General features: G+C 41.6%; 1 protein-coding gene across 1 annotated transcript in view; it reads left to right on the forward strand.

Moving 5' to 3' along the window:
* The window catches only part of RNF19B (ring finger protein 19B), a 19,959-nt gene extending 5,889 nt beyond the window's left edge, over positions 1-14,070 (forward strand). The window contains exons 2-9 of the mRNA XM_019657621.1: positions 3,944-4,149; positions 5,333-5,477; positions 6,870-7,032; positions 7,488-7,602; positions 8,653-8,793; positions 9,717-9,924; positions 12,340-12,471; positions 13,253-14,070. Coding sequence (XP_019513166.1) covers positions 3,944-4,149; positions 5,333-5,477; positions 6,870-7,032; positions 7,488-7,602; positions 8,653-8,793; positions 9,717-9,924; positions 12,340-12,471; positions 13,253-13,718 — 1,576 coding nt within the window. The 3' untranslated portion in view covers positions 13,719-14,070. The remainder of the gene's footprint in view (positions 1-3,943; positions 4,150-5,332; positions 5,478-6,869; positions 7,033-7,487; positions 7,603-8,652; positions 8,794-9,716; positions 9,925-12,339; positions 12,472-13,252) is intronic.
* The last annotated feature ends 990 nt before the right edge of the window (positions 14,071-15,060 follow it).

Below are 15,060 nucleotides of genomic sequence, written 5' to 3' on the forward strand. Positions count from 1 at the left end.
GTTTTTCGTTGCAAAAATGCGTTATGACTTTTCCAACAACCTAATATATGCTGTTGAATCTTAGATGAGCACTGGGTACAAAAAGGACTTAGACATGGTTGGTCCTCTTGACAGGGAGTTTCACCTGGTAGAGGAGATAGGTAGGTAGGTAGGTAGGTAGGTAGGTAGGTAGGTAGGTAGGAGGGAGATAGATAACTATAAATGCAATGTAACAAATACTAAAGAAAATACAAGTGCTTTTAGAGGACAGGTGAAAAGTTTTGCGTGACAGTGTCAACAAAGACTTCACAGAGGAGGTGATATTTTATCTGGGCCTTGAAGAATATGAGTAGGAATTAATATCAGGCAAAGATATAGGTAGGGATAAACACATCTTAAACCAGAATGTTATAAGCAAATGCACAGAGGTATAGAAATACAAGACTATGTCTTGAGTCTAGTTTGGTTAGCTTCTGAAGGCACAGTATGGGGAGCAAGATCTGGGAAGTAACTAGAGGTCAATCTGAAAAGGCACACTAGATTCAAGTTGATAGGCCTGTCTCTACTGGGCCAAGAAGTTTAGGTTTGAAGGACTTTTGTTGTTGTTGAAGGATTTTAAGCAAAAGAGTAACATCATGCTAGATAACCTTTTGGAATTGGAGTTTGGATTGGAGTGGGGAATAAGGAGACCAGATAATAGCCTCTTGAAGTTGCCTGGCCACAAGGTGACATGGGTTTGAACTAGGGCAGGAAAAAGAAAGGTAGTAAGGGTACAGCTCATTGTGACAACCTGGCCCATGTCTACCACCCTTACACATGCTCAGGGTTCATTTGTAAAATGAAGTTACATGGCCTGGAGCTGGGAAGTACAGATACAATACAGGAACACCTTTCTTTCTTTCTTTTTATTTTTTTAAAGATTTTTATTGGGGAATTGGGGGATGGGAACAGCGCTGGGGAATTGGGGGAAGGGGAACAGACAAGTTGCTGTCCTTTTGTTCTTCAGTCTAGTTGTGGAGGACGTTGCTTCACTGGCCCAAGTTGGCACCATCATTGCGCTCTTCCCGGGTGAGGCAGATCAGTTGCCGGCTTCTGGACGGCCGCTCACAGCGGCTGCTGACCGCTCACGCTGGCTGCTGGCTACACACGGTAGCCCATGGCAACCCACTGCAGCAGGGGCTGCAGCCTATGCCATCTCCGGTGACTCATGGCAGCCCAGCTCCAGGTTGAGCTGTTTTTCAATATCTTAGTTGTAGAGGGCAGTGTCAACTGGCCCTCATATGTGGGATCCGAACCGGGGCCCTCTGGCGTCCCAAGCCAGTTCTTAACCATTACGCCACTCGGCCGGCCCTGTGTATTTTTTGTTGTTGTTGTTTTTTGTTGTTGTTGTTTTTTAAGCTGAGCTATCCTGCCACCTGTTGGCAGCTCAGTGGCTGCTCAGCTTGGGCTGGGCATTGAACCGCTGTTGCTCAGAGCTCAAACCCTTGAGCAAGCTCTTAACCAACTGAGCTACTCAGCCAGCCCAAGATTGCCCTGTTTAGAACTTAGGAGTTTACCTCTAAAGTGGGCTTACACAAAATTTTAGGATTAAGTTATAGTACTTGGCATATAGTAAGCCAATAGGTACATGGATAAGTTTAAAAGATTGAGTTAGGGCAGAGTAATGACCCAGGAGAAGAGCTAGAATGCCCTGGGGAAAGGGAAAAACCCAGCAGGGAAGGGTCTCTGTCATTCATTCAATATAGGTATTTTAAACATGAACTAGTGTGCTAGACCCTGGAGATGAGAAATGGATGGTACTTTTCCTTGAGTGTAGTCTGGTTGGGGAAGTATGCATATAAACATAATTACAATATAATGTGATAAGTATTATAAAGTAATTATGCACAGGCATGAAATAGGCAACCAGCTAGTGGATTTTATAGAGAAGATGACATTTGAGCTGGTTCTTAAATGAATAAGTATTTGATATGGCAAGAAGTAAGGAAAGGACATTTCTAGGCAGAAGGAATAGAATATGCAAAGGCCAAGAAGTAGGACCAGAAAAAAGTGCTGTTTTTATACCATACCTTTCAGAGCAAGATCTCAAATACAGTTTCAGAACATGTTTAGTCACACTTGAAGGTGGCAAGCACCTATACTCCATTTTGGGAATAGAAACTAAGGTTTGGGGATTTTAGCTCAGTGTCATGCAGTATGAGTCAGGGGCAAAGAACCCAGACAAGGAGCCCCAAAACAGGAATGCCTAATCACGTGCCCTGAGTAATTCTGTGTCATGGTAATAGATTGCTGTAGATTCGTGAGTATTTGGGGTTATTTTACTTCCTTGGAACCAAATTCCACACCCCAAATTTACATTGTCAATCCTATCAAATGTTCTTATTTAAAAATAAGGGGGTGGTTGGGGGGAAACCTGTTAATAAATATTTGCTCCCACCGTGTAAGGTAGGAATGGACCATGAAATGTTCAAGGCTTCTTGACTGGCAGCCTATCTAATCGTATCATCAGAAGTTGACTTAATACTTTCCGGGCTCATCCAGTACCTTTCCCATTTAACACCCAATAGCAAGCAAGTTCCTCTCTTCAGGAGAAATGTTGTTTAGTAGTTACTTTGCAGCTAGATTTGCTCAGAACCCCTGCAGGATATGAATCATTTACATCCATCCATTGACCTACACTGACCTATTCTTCCTTTGCCCTGAGAAGATTCTCAATATGGCAAATATTATATAACATAGATACCTTATCATCGATATTTTCAGTGTCGTTTTCAAATCAACTCGCAGAATCTAGGATAAACCTGAGAACTTGAGTTGCTCTAATGAACATTGATACACATTCAAACAAACCAACCAACCATTATTAGCCTTTTGTATGAGTGTTTGAGGTCTTTGGCTATAGGAGGAATAGGGGATGACAGACCTCAGATGTTAACACCTAAGCCTGAAATCATTGACCTGTCTAAAAATGTGTGAAATTTCACAACTGCTGTCTTCCCTTCTTCATTTGTTTCTTAAAATTAAATTGATTTAGTTAAAAATTTTTATTTTAAATAAGTGTCCACTTGTTAGTGTAATCTGAGTACTTAGTTGACATATTTATAATTAGTCTGAAAAGCTAATAGTTGTACATATATTGGATTGTTTGTGGGATAGTAATTCTTGGTAAATAAACATGAATTATAAGAAACAGTTAATGCTGGTGCTCACAGATTCTGAATTGCCCATCTTTACTGAGAATATGGGTCAGAAGAGAGGGGAGGAGATATGGCCTTAAGTCTATATTAATTAATGTGGTAGATAATTGGTATTCTTGGATTCTGGAGCCTGTCAAGGAAAAAAAGATATTTAATGGTGTAGATTTGAAGTGAGAAAGGAAGGAAGGAAAGAAAAAAGTACAGAAAGAGAATATGAGCTTTCAGTAGGAGAAGTTGATCATGAATCCATCGATAGCTAGCTATTGTCTCTCAGGCTATGGTCAGAGCAGCTTCACTGTGGAACTTAAAAATGAAAAAGTACACTTGCTTTAGTTTTGGCTATAGCTCTTTAATTTTACAAATGTTCCATCCCTTAATGTAAACAAATTCTAATCTCTCTAAATATAGCAAACCATCAAAAGGAAATCATTTTGTACCTTGTTATTTATCAAACTTGCTGCGGCAAACTGCTCCTAAAACAGTTTAAACTATGACTGAATACATGCTAGAAATTCAGGGTCAGTATGACATTTTTCCCTATTTTTTCCAGGGAATTTACTTTTTCACACGGAACATGTTTTACAGTTTGTTAGGCACACTTTGTGTGTGTGTGTGTGTGTGTGTGTGTGTGTGTTATGTGTTTTTTTCTCTACATTGTATGTAGTGGTGGGGGTGCCAGACAGTGTTACTCCACTGGAATAGATGAATGTCTGTCTTGGTTAAATCATTCTTACCTGTCTGATATCGCTTCCTATTTCCTTACCCAGTTATGCTGTTATTGCCTATGGCTGTGCCAGCTGCCCAAAGCTGACCTGTGAGAGGGAAGGTTGCCAGACTGAGTTCTGCTACCATTGCAAGCAAATATGGCATCCAAATCAGACATGCGATATGGCCCGGCAGCAGAGGGCACAGACTTTGCGAGTACGGACCAAGCACACTTCGGGGCTCAGTTATGGGCAAGAATCTGGACCAGGTATAAATTGCCATTGTCTCATTTGTCTCTTTATTTTATACTTCATAATGTGAGCCCAAGCTGGGAGAGATGGCATTACTGTATAACCAAGTGTTTCCTGGGAGCAGAAAGCAGAAACTATTTGGCAATACTTTCAGTATTATATTTGATATGTAGCGTCTCTCTCTGATCATTATAGATATTCAACCCAGATAAAATCGGAATACAACAAAATTGAATCCTCTGGTTTCAACCTTGGTAATATGTCTGATTGGATAGCAATTAGGTCCTTTTGCAAGGGGCTTTTTCAAAACTTTCACGGTGAGCAGAAAGACATTTAGTGTTATACCTGTACTGTTTTCCTATTCGCCTTAAGTGCATCACCACTTTTGGAAAGCAGGCTACAGATTTAAGGAAAGGAAATATTAATATGAATTAATGATTAACCTGAAAAGGAGGAACATCACGCATTCAGTTCCAAGCTTCACGAGTCAGAGTAAACCTATTTAAAAATGTCAGTGGGTTTATTGCCTTTTATAAATGTACTTCTTTCACTGATGTCATTTGGGAGAGGCTAGTAGGAAAGATTTTACCATTCACTTTTTCCTGGCACAGCATAATCTCCTAAAATTGTCATTTTAATAGGATAGTTCCTAGCGTGCTGTGAAAATTACCAGGTGTATGCTATATAGCATACTCAGTTGTTTTTAGGCTTTGAATTTAGAAGTGTAATGGAAAGGGACTGTGGATTGCCTATTAACAGCACATCACAATGATACTTGCTGAGCCTGAGAAATGAATTTCCTGACCGCAGTTTTTCAAAACTTAAAGTCAGTTCCAGTCTGCAGACTGTTCTTCCTGCTGGACTCTACTTTTAATTCTGCCAGACTATTGGCTGGTGAAATTTCATTTTTCTTGGAACCGTCTTCCTCTCTAGGGAAGTCTCCTTGCTCGGAGTGTGGCTCAAGTGCTATGTAAGATGTCAGTTTTGGGGAGAGGCAACTCGATATGAGACAGGATCCGTTTTATGAAATTTCCTGAGGTCTAGACATAGCCAGCCTTCCAGTGAAGTGGGTTGCACAATTTGGAATTTTCAGTCAAGAGTTCTTGACTGCCTCCTCATTTCTTACATATACTCCTCGCAATAATAACATCAGTAGGTTTAACTAGGGTATTTTTCTACCCATTCTTCCTTCCCCTTTAGCAGATGACATCAAGCCATGCCCACGATGCAGTGCTTACATTATCAAGATGAATGATGGAAGCTGTAATCATATGACCTGTGCAGTGTGTGGCTGTGAATTCTGTTGGCTTTGTATGAAAGAGATCTCAGACTTGCATTACCTCAGGTGAGACAGAAAATGTGTCCATTGCTTTTATAGCCTTGTTCTCTTACTGATTTAGGGAAAAGGATGTCAACGAAACATAGATCTGTTCTGTCATTATAGCATAAGGGAACTATAAAACACTTCCCTGAAGCACCCCTCCAATCATGTTTTTCTCCAGCTCAGCAACTTCCAGGAACTGTTGCTATTACCTTTCAGATAGAGTTCAGTTTCCCTAGCATGGCTTTTAAGGCATTCCACAGTCTATCCCTAATCTCCTTTTCCTAGCTTTTTCCATTTGCTTTCATACATGCTATATTCCGGACACATAATCTGGGCTTGCTGTTCCCTGTATCTCTTCTGTGCTATCTTACCCCTCCTACTTGTTCAAGTTCTTTCCTTTGCCTAGAATGCATTCTAATCACCTCACCCTCCCAGCAACCCTCTTTTATCTTAATCTGTTCAGTTCTTATCCATGCTTCAAGGGCCACTTAAATGCTGTTTCATCTGTGATGCCTTCCCCAGCCTTTTCTGCCTCATTCTTCTTCACTGACATTCCTTAAAGGTTTCTTTATAAATGTCATCACTTCTTTTACTTCTTGTACATATCTAATTTTGCTAAATTGCATAAGTTTCTTAAGGCCAGAGTTACCTTTCTGTAATTCCTTGCATATGGTGAGTTTCCAAAGAATTCATCGAGTGAATATTAAAATATTGTTCTGAAGGAGTTAATATTTACAAATTTAGCATTCATTGTGTGGATGGAACACTTTAATTTCCATTTTAGCAAACATTTGAGTACTTATAGTTTCCAATTATTAGGGACACAAGTGTATGAGACATGATTCTTACTTTCATAATTGCTTATCCCATCTGGTAGAGAAGACAGGACAAAGGGAATGAGCAAAAATATTTGGACTCAGAGTATGAAACTGACATAAAGGTTGTGACAAAGTCTTTTTATATCCTTTCCCAGGAACATGGTTTGCAGTATCTATCAGATGTGGTAGGACATATGCCAAGAAAACTTTGCAAACCAGAGTGTTCATTAGCTGCAAGGCACAATGCATTTGGCTGAGATGTCAAGTGTGTAGGCTATGCAGGATCCCTAGTAGTATCAGTCAAGGAAACTGAATCAGTATTGATAGGTTAGGGAGGAGAGAATTCAACAGGAAAGAATAGAGAAGAGGTTTCAAGTCTGTAGGCCAGGCTTAAAAAAAAAAAAAAAAAGTAAGGAGCTCAAAGCTCCTAATAATCTGGCCTTGTCCTTTGCTCCCTTCATGTAATATACGTATTCATTTCCCATAACTATTAATCACTCCTATTGAAAAAAAGGCTCTTGCCCTTATCAAGCCCTCCGGTAACAATAGCTGCATTTGTAACACTGACATTAACTTCAGTATGTTTCCTCTGCAGCCCCTCTGGCTGCACTTTCTGGGGCAAGAAGCCATGGAGCCGTAAGAAGAAAATTCTTTGGCAGTTGGGCACATTGATTGGTGCTCCGGTGGGGATTTCCCTCATTGCTGGCATTGCCATTCCTGCCATGGTCATTGGCATTCCTGTTTATGTTGGCAGGAAGGTAAGACATTGAGTTCTGTGAATGTTCCATTTTCAGGTTTGTTGGTAAAGGTTTGAAGGAAATGGGGAGGAGCTTATGTTCAGAGCTGCCTGAAAACCAGCTGGCTCTTGGATAAAAATAACCTTAATTTCTTAAATGGATTTTCATAAACCCCCAAGAGATCTGAAAGTTCTTATTAACATCCTGGACCTGGTTTGTCTCAGTGACTTAAAGGTGAAATGCTTACTTCACCCTCTTGAGTTATTTTGTCTCTTCTTGGATTAACTTTTTCTGTATTAGTTTATATCATCCTGGTCTGATTTAGGTTAAAATTTGAGAAACATGCTTCTTTGGCGTGGGGAATACGTTTTAATATAGATAACTTATATGGGAATATTCACTTGTCTTTTACTCTCTGGCAAAAAAACAAACTGATGTCCTAACCTGCTGACCTGGATTTTCTTTCTTATTCTTAGATTCACAGCAGGTATGAAGGAAGGAAAACCTCCAAACATAAGAGGAATTTGGCTATCACAGGAGGTGTGACTTTGTCGGTCATTGCATCCCCAGTTATTGCTGCAGTTAGTGTTGGTAAGAAGCTAGCCAGGACCACAACTCAACTCCTCTCCCTCTCCCATCACCCATCTCCCCTCTCCCTCCATCCTGTCCCACTCACTCTCCCCTCCCAATCAGGTTTCTGACTTGACAGTTCAGCCAGCTGGCCAGGTGTTTCACCCTGGAGGCCCCTATGTTTTATACCAAACCCACCTTGGGTTAATTCTCTTAGGCACTATTATTATAATTATCAGGCCACACTAAATTATCAGAGTTAGGGATCTTTCAGAGAAGGTTGAATTAAAGAATATTACTTTAAGGCCTAGTTTTTTACCTTTTATCTTTTATTTTCTCCACTTGCCATGGAACCCACAAAACAAAATTACTTTTATTTTGATTTGCTTAATGCTTCACACTATTTTGGGAGGCGGGAGGGTTTGTTTTAGAGGAATAATAATACAACTAACATTTATTGAGGCTCTCCATGTGCCAGTAGCAGTTCTGAATGTTTTGTATGTATTAATTCATTTAATCCTCCCAGCAGCACAGTTGTAACAGGAATGTGCAGTAATTTGTCCAAGGTCACTTAGCTGGGGCATGAATCGGGGCAGTCCGACTTCAGAGCTTTTGCTCTTTACAAATAAGCCATCTGCTTCACACAGCAGTAAGATTTAGGAATTAATATTCTGGTGGGATTCTAACCCCAGGAGTCACTTATTTAATGTGTGGTTATTGATTCCTTCTTGGATTAGCACTTGAACAGTGACTAGAAGGGGGAGAGTGAAAGCAACATCTACTTACTGTGCTGGGCACTGTACATACGTTTTCTTTTGATCATTGACAACCCTGGGAAGATATGTCCAAGGTCATATGGCTAGTAAGTTGGAGCCCAGATTCCAATCCATACCTTTCTGATTCGAAGCCCAGTTGTCATTCTGTTAGACCAGCCTGCCTCTGTGGGATGAGCCATCTTTTGCCTTTCCTTGGCCCTTTATAAAGTGGTTTGTCTATGCTCAGGCTGGGAAGGAGAATTCAGGGCAGCTGCAACCCGATGACCTGCTGACATGTTCCCTCCTCTTCCCTCAGGTATTGGCGTCCCCATTATGCTGGCTTATGTCTACGGGGTTGTGCCCATTTCTCTCTGTCGCGGAGGCGGCTGTGGAGTTAGCACGGCCAATGGAAAGGGAGTGAAAATTGAGTTTGATGAAGATGATGGCCCAATCACAGGTAAAAGGAGGATTTTCATTTCCTTTTGAATTTATGGGACACAAGGTAAAAATCAGTAAAAATTCAGCACATTTTACAGAGAGATTGCCGTTGGATTACTTTGGATAATGAGCTTCGTAGGGGGTAAAGTATTTTTAGTTTTTCATTTCTTTGTTCCAGAGTTATTAGGTTAATTCCTCTGGTACTTGCCTCTATGTGGCAGGTACAAACTAGTAGGATTCCAAGTAACTCCAGGTACGCTGGTAATAGTAGTGATTATAATAAAGTCTTAAATCTGCACAGTACTTTATAATTTTCAGAGGACTTCACACAGTTATTATCGTACTTGGTTTTTTTACAGCAGCTCTCTGAAGAGGGAAGGTGGGAGCTATTATTATTCCACATTTAATGGGAACTTCTTTAAGCTTTTGTCTCAACATCTGTTTAATGGGCTTAGGAGCTTCTGCTGAGCTGGGACTAGAGCAAGTCTTCTGACTTCTACTTTGATGTTTCCACTCTGTCATATTAACTCCACTGGGGCACAGAGATCCCCAGAGGGTTTTCCAGTTTCCTATTAGAATCAGCACATAAGACCTAAACATATTTTGAAATCTTCATGTTTGATTAGATGGTACCTACGGTATATTGGAAAGAATAGTGGACTTGGAATCTGAATTGTAGTTTTGGTGTGACTAGTCATTTAGTTGTAAGCTTTTGTTTCCTCATCTAAAATTGGGGCTATTAATGCCTAGTTATTGGGAAAATTAAATATGAACATATGGTAAAACACTTCATGCGTAGTGGCTGCATATAGTGGCTCTTCACTAACTGAGTAGATGAGTACTTTTCTACGTGAATATTGTTCACTCTGAAGTCTGCAGGAAAATGCCAGACTGTTTTGATGCTGTGCTATCTTGAATTCAAGTGTTTGGTTCCTTCCTCAGTGGCAGATGCCTGGCGAGCCCTCAAGAACCCCAGCATTGGAGAAAGCAGCATTGAAGGTCTGACTAGTGTCTTGAGCACCAGTGGAAGCCCTACAGATGGACTCAGTGTTATGCAGGGTCCATACAGCGAAACAGCCAGCTTTGCAGCCCTCTCAGGGGGCACACTGAGTGGTGGCATTCTTTCCAGTGGCAAGGGAAAATACAGCAGGTAAGCAAGTAGACCATTTCTGACAGAACCAGTTGGAATTACAACACGTAACATACCTGTATGAGCCATTTCTTTCTGCCAGGCATGTCCCCTATGTCATCTCATTTTGATTTAATCATCAGTGCTTTTGCTTTTTTTTTTTCTTTTATAAGAGAACAGGCTTAGAGAGGTTAACACAAAACTCAGTGTTCTTCCCACTATTCCATATAAAGATAGTCTTGACTGCAGATCCTCCCTCTACTATATTAGGCTGCCTGCTTTAGGAAGGGAAAGCACACATTTTTGTAGAATTTCCAAGACTGCTTTCCATTAGGCTTGACACTGGCCCTCAGATGAATAGCATTTACGCTTTATTTTGTTGGCTTATTGGTGCTATGATCTTATTACCTTCCTATTTCCATTTATTAGATATGGAAAACTAATCATATGATTTTATATTGAGAATATGTAAAGCTTTATGACTAAAAAGGTTGTGACTTGTTTGGTCATTTCACCAGTTAGACAAACCAGAACATTCAGAGGAACATAGCAGATGTTACATGAGAAGCAGTTAGTTGAATGTACTGAAGACGAGGGGCTTGGGGAGGGGTAAAGGTGAGCAAAACAAGGAAGGGAGGGAGGGGTGATGGTTGCCTTCAGATATCTGAAGTGCCTTGAACTGGAAAAAAGGATTGAAATCCTGACTTGTGCCAAGAGGTGGATTAAGATGACTTGGCAGAAGCTAGAGGGAAACGAATTTTGTTTCATTATAGAGAATATAGAGAAAATCTATATAAAGTCCAAAGAAGGATGGATTACCTTAGTAAATACTCAGCTATCTATCCCTGGAAGTATTTAAAGTGAAACCTGATGGCCATTTGGCTATTAGAAGGAGTCAAGCAACAGATGGCAGATAGACTGGATCCCACTCCTGAGTGCCTGTTAGTCACCTGGGAGCCTCTTAAAAATAGATTTCAGGGCCCTATCCTAGTATTAATAAATTAGAATCTCCTGGAGTGGGATCTGTATTTTGAAAAGGCTCCCCAAGTGATTCTGATAGCATAGTCATTACACGAATTAGCTAGCATCTGGGAATCACCTAAGCAGCTGGCCTTTGTGAAAGCTATTCCATGGCCGAGCTGAAACCAGAAGCCAGGTCCCTGACTCAATGCACTTTCTGTTGCACTGCCTCATTTCCCCGGGCCTTGTCACATTCCTGAAGGGCCTCAGGCTGGAGCAGCAGGACGGAGGTGGTGTGAATGCGCAGCTGCTGGCTGCTGCCGGGCTGCTACTGACCTGTCTGCATCTCCTGTCTCTGGTTATCTCTAACCTGGGGATCCCGCCCCCACATGCCGGAGAAGTCACCGCTGTGCTTTCTTAAAACCAACACCCCTGCAAATAAGCAGACAGACCTAGTTGGAGACTGACTTACTGAAACTACAGCTTAGCCAGGCCAGCTGTTCCAGTTCTGTAAAAGCCTTTTATAGGAAATGAATGAGTCAGATGGGTTTGACTGTGAAACCTATTATAGGGAAATACTTACGTGTACAACAAAATGGTATTGGAGCCAAGAAAGGAAATAGTTACGGGTTTTTTAGCTCTGAGACACCAGTGGAAAAATTTGCTGCTCTTATAGGAGATTGGCTCCTGTATGTCCTTCAATCTCATTGCCTGGGGGTAATTTGCTTGTTGAATGTTTTGAGTTCCTAGCACGAGCAAAGACCTGGAGGGTAAAGTGAATGAGATATGGTCTTTCCTTTTTTGGAGCTCACCGATGAGTGGAAGACAGATACATAAACTGATATAATAAATAGGTAGGTGCTTTGGGAGCACTTGGCAGGAAGTGACTGGTTTGCTGGGAGAGCGAGAGGTAGATGACACTTTCTTTGTTAACCACTGAGTATGAGTTTGTCAGGTAGAGAAGGGAAATGTCCAGAGAGCGGGAATAGTATGTACAAAGTCATGGTGATATAAAATGTGTATAGGTGTGTCAGGAAAGAAAAAGTTGCAAGTGATTATGACTTAGGACCTATGATGAGAGAGAGCGTGGAGGCAGATGAGGAAGACCTTGAGTGCCTGTTGGCAGCAGGGAGCCGAAAGAGGCCTGGGAAAGTGATCAGATCTCTGTCCACGTTGGCACTGATCTGGAAGTTGTCTGACTTGGACTCGGGGCTACTAGTTAGCCCAATTGCAATTATCCAGGCAGGAGATGTTGAGGCCTGAAGTTAAGCAGTAGCAATGGGGAAAGAAAGGAGGGGACGATTTCAATAGATACGTGTATTTAAGAGAAAAAATGTGTGGGCATCTATTTGGCAATTGGAGAAGATCAAATCAAGTCAGGTTGCAAGAGAATAACGGAAGAGATGTGTGCCAGGAAGCAGACTGTCTCGGAATACCTAGGCCTTATATTAACTTGCACGTCCCCTCTTTACACAGGTTAGAAGTCCAAGCCGATGTCCAAAAGGAAAATTTCCCCAAAGACACAGCCAGTCTTGGTGCAATTAGTGACAACGCAAGCACTCGCGCTATGGCCGGTTCCATAATCAGTTCCTACAACCCACAGGACAGGTATGTGAACAGTCAGATGCTCAGGAGAGGTTGCATTTCTTGGTCGGGTACTAGGCCCTCAGAAGCTCAATGCCTTATGTTAGGGCTCTGTGTGGCATCTAGTGGGATATATAGTGTGTGTACTCTGAATTCATTGAGCAAGTTCTTGGCAGCTCTTGATTGATTCTTCTTGTTAGCGCTTCGTTTTTAGAGGTTTCTTTTTTCTTTTTTTTTGGCTTTTCTTGTCTATTAAAAAGTGTAATTATTCACATGGAACTTAAAGAGCTGGATTGGTGTTCACTGATGTCTGTAGGTCTCTGGTTTCTGCTCTCTTGGTGCCCTTTGCTTGATGTGGCTCCTGTAACCTATTTCTCTTTATTTTTGAGAAGCTAGTGTATCTGGTATGATGTGATTGCAGCACTCCCTTCTGGAGAGTTCCTAGTTTCTTCTAATTGTAGCATAGTAGTAAAAAGCTATGAATCTTCCTTCACTTTCATATTTGGGTAAGATAGTGTGAGGCTCTGACACTTGGTTGAATTTTGGAATCTCTTTTTTTAGTTCAGTTTTTAAAGAAATTGGCGGAGAGGGGTGTGTGTGTGTGTGTGTGTTTAAATCAACTAAAGGGATCTAATTGTTCTCCATCTTATTTGAGTGTTAGGTTAAATTTTTATTTTTGCTAAACGTGAGCTCTAGTCTGTTGACCTGTTTTTGGACCTCCTAATCCTGAACCCACAAACTGCTTTCACCAACAGGTAGAGCATGATTCATGCATGACTCAGCAAAGTGGATTTTGTCTCCACAGAGAATGCAACAATATGGAAATCCAAGTGGACATTGAAGCCAAACCAAGCCACTATCAGCTGGTGAGTGGAAGCAGCACAGAGGACTCGCTCCATGTTCATGCTCAGATGGCAGAGAATGAAGAAGACGGTGGTGGTGGTGGTGGCAGCAGCAGCAGCAGTGAAGAGCATCCCTCCTGCAGACACCAAAGCTGTGAACAGAAAGACTGCCTGGCCAGCAGACCTTGGGACATCAGCCTGGCCCAGCCTGAGAGCATCCGCAGTGACCTGGAGAGCTCTGATACACAGTCAGATGATGTGCCAGACATCACTTCCGATGAGTGTGGCTCCCCTCGCTCCCATACTGCAGCCTGCCCCTCGACTCCCAGAGCCCAAGGTGCACCGAGCCCAAGTGCCCATATGAACCTCTCGACCCCAGCTGAGGGGAAGACTGTCTTGAAGCCAGAAGGTGCAGAAGCCAGAGTATGAAGTGGAATGAATGCTCCTGTTCTGAGAAGCACACTTGTAACTGCATCTTTTGGAATCTTTTTTGGGGGGTGGGGTGGGGTGGAGATTTATGTATTTTATTTCAAAGATTCTCTGGTCACAAGTTTTCCTCAAGGAAATTCTAAGAAATTTGCAATTTCTTACAGATAAAACATGGAAATTTTGCCCTTATTCCTACCCCCTTCCCCTCTTTTTTAGTTTTAATTTATTGGTTAAACCCACGGTGGCAATCCGTTAGGTGTGTCAAAGAGTGTACAGATGTATGTGTGTATATCGTATGTATGCTAACCTTACTTAAGGACACATTTTAATAAAGATTTCTGTTGCAATTCAACTCATCTCATTTTCCTTGGCATGGGTAGTCCTACAGAGCCAAGTGTTTGAAACAGACCACTACATCTTTCACAGTCTCTAGATCCAAGTGTTCCTAATCTCAGGGAAGAAGGATTGTATTTTAATCAGACTGCAGTGGAGTTGTCTAAACCAAGGACTCCTAGCATGACAGGAAGCAAAGATAGGCTTGTTTTGGACTGAAGAATTAGCTGAGTCAACCAAATAGAGAAGCTGTAGATTAAAATGAACCTTGTTTGCCCTCTAGAGGCAGCTGTGCAGTTTTCCTATTAAAGCTTTATTTACCCTTCCTGTATTGCAGCCACTACTAGAAATGTGTTCCCAGAGGAGGGTAGGGGTGGCGGTTCCAGTGGCTCTTCAGAGAGATCCCAGTGAACATAGCCGGTTTACGAGCTGGGAAACAGAGTATTCTTACTGGAGGAAGAAATGTACTGATTCTGCATAATCACCAAGCAATAACCTACATGTTTGTTATGCTCTCAGATGCACAGTCACTGTTCTAAAGAGCTTTCTCAGTTTTGCCAATCTAGTTTAAATAAGAAAGGCTAAGGAATCTGACTAAAATTTGTAATGAAAGCAGAGAGAGGAAATGCCATTCAAATCTCAACATACTTAATTTGATCTGATCTTTTAAACTTGTCAAAATTGAGCTAAGTTAGTACTACTTGGGATTTTGGCTCTGTCTAGAATAATGGTCTAAGAAATGAACACTCATACACAGTATAGCAGAAAAATTACGAGATTCGTGAGACGCGATGTAAGATTGCAAACCTGGCAGTGACTTACTTTGTGACTGAGTAGTTACTCGCTCCTGCCCCTAGTTTCCCCAATGCTCAGACAGTATTTAAAGGAGCTTCCAGTGCCAAACTTCTGTATCATTTTAGCCCTGGGCCCAGAGGAAGAATTGAAAACATCCTTTCCCTGAGGACCAGATGGCTTTCTGTTTCCTTTCACAGGTGTGCCTGCTCTTTGT

Source organism: Hipposideros armiger, unplaced genomic scaffold (assembly GCF_001890085.2).
Source record: "Hipposideros armiger isolate ML-2016 unplaced genomic scaffold, ASM189008v1 scaffold_10, whole genome shotgun sequence".
Classification (NCBI taxonomy): Eukaryota; Metazoa; Chordata; class Mammalia; order Chiroptera; family Hipposideridae; genus Hipposideros; species Hipposideros armiger.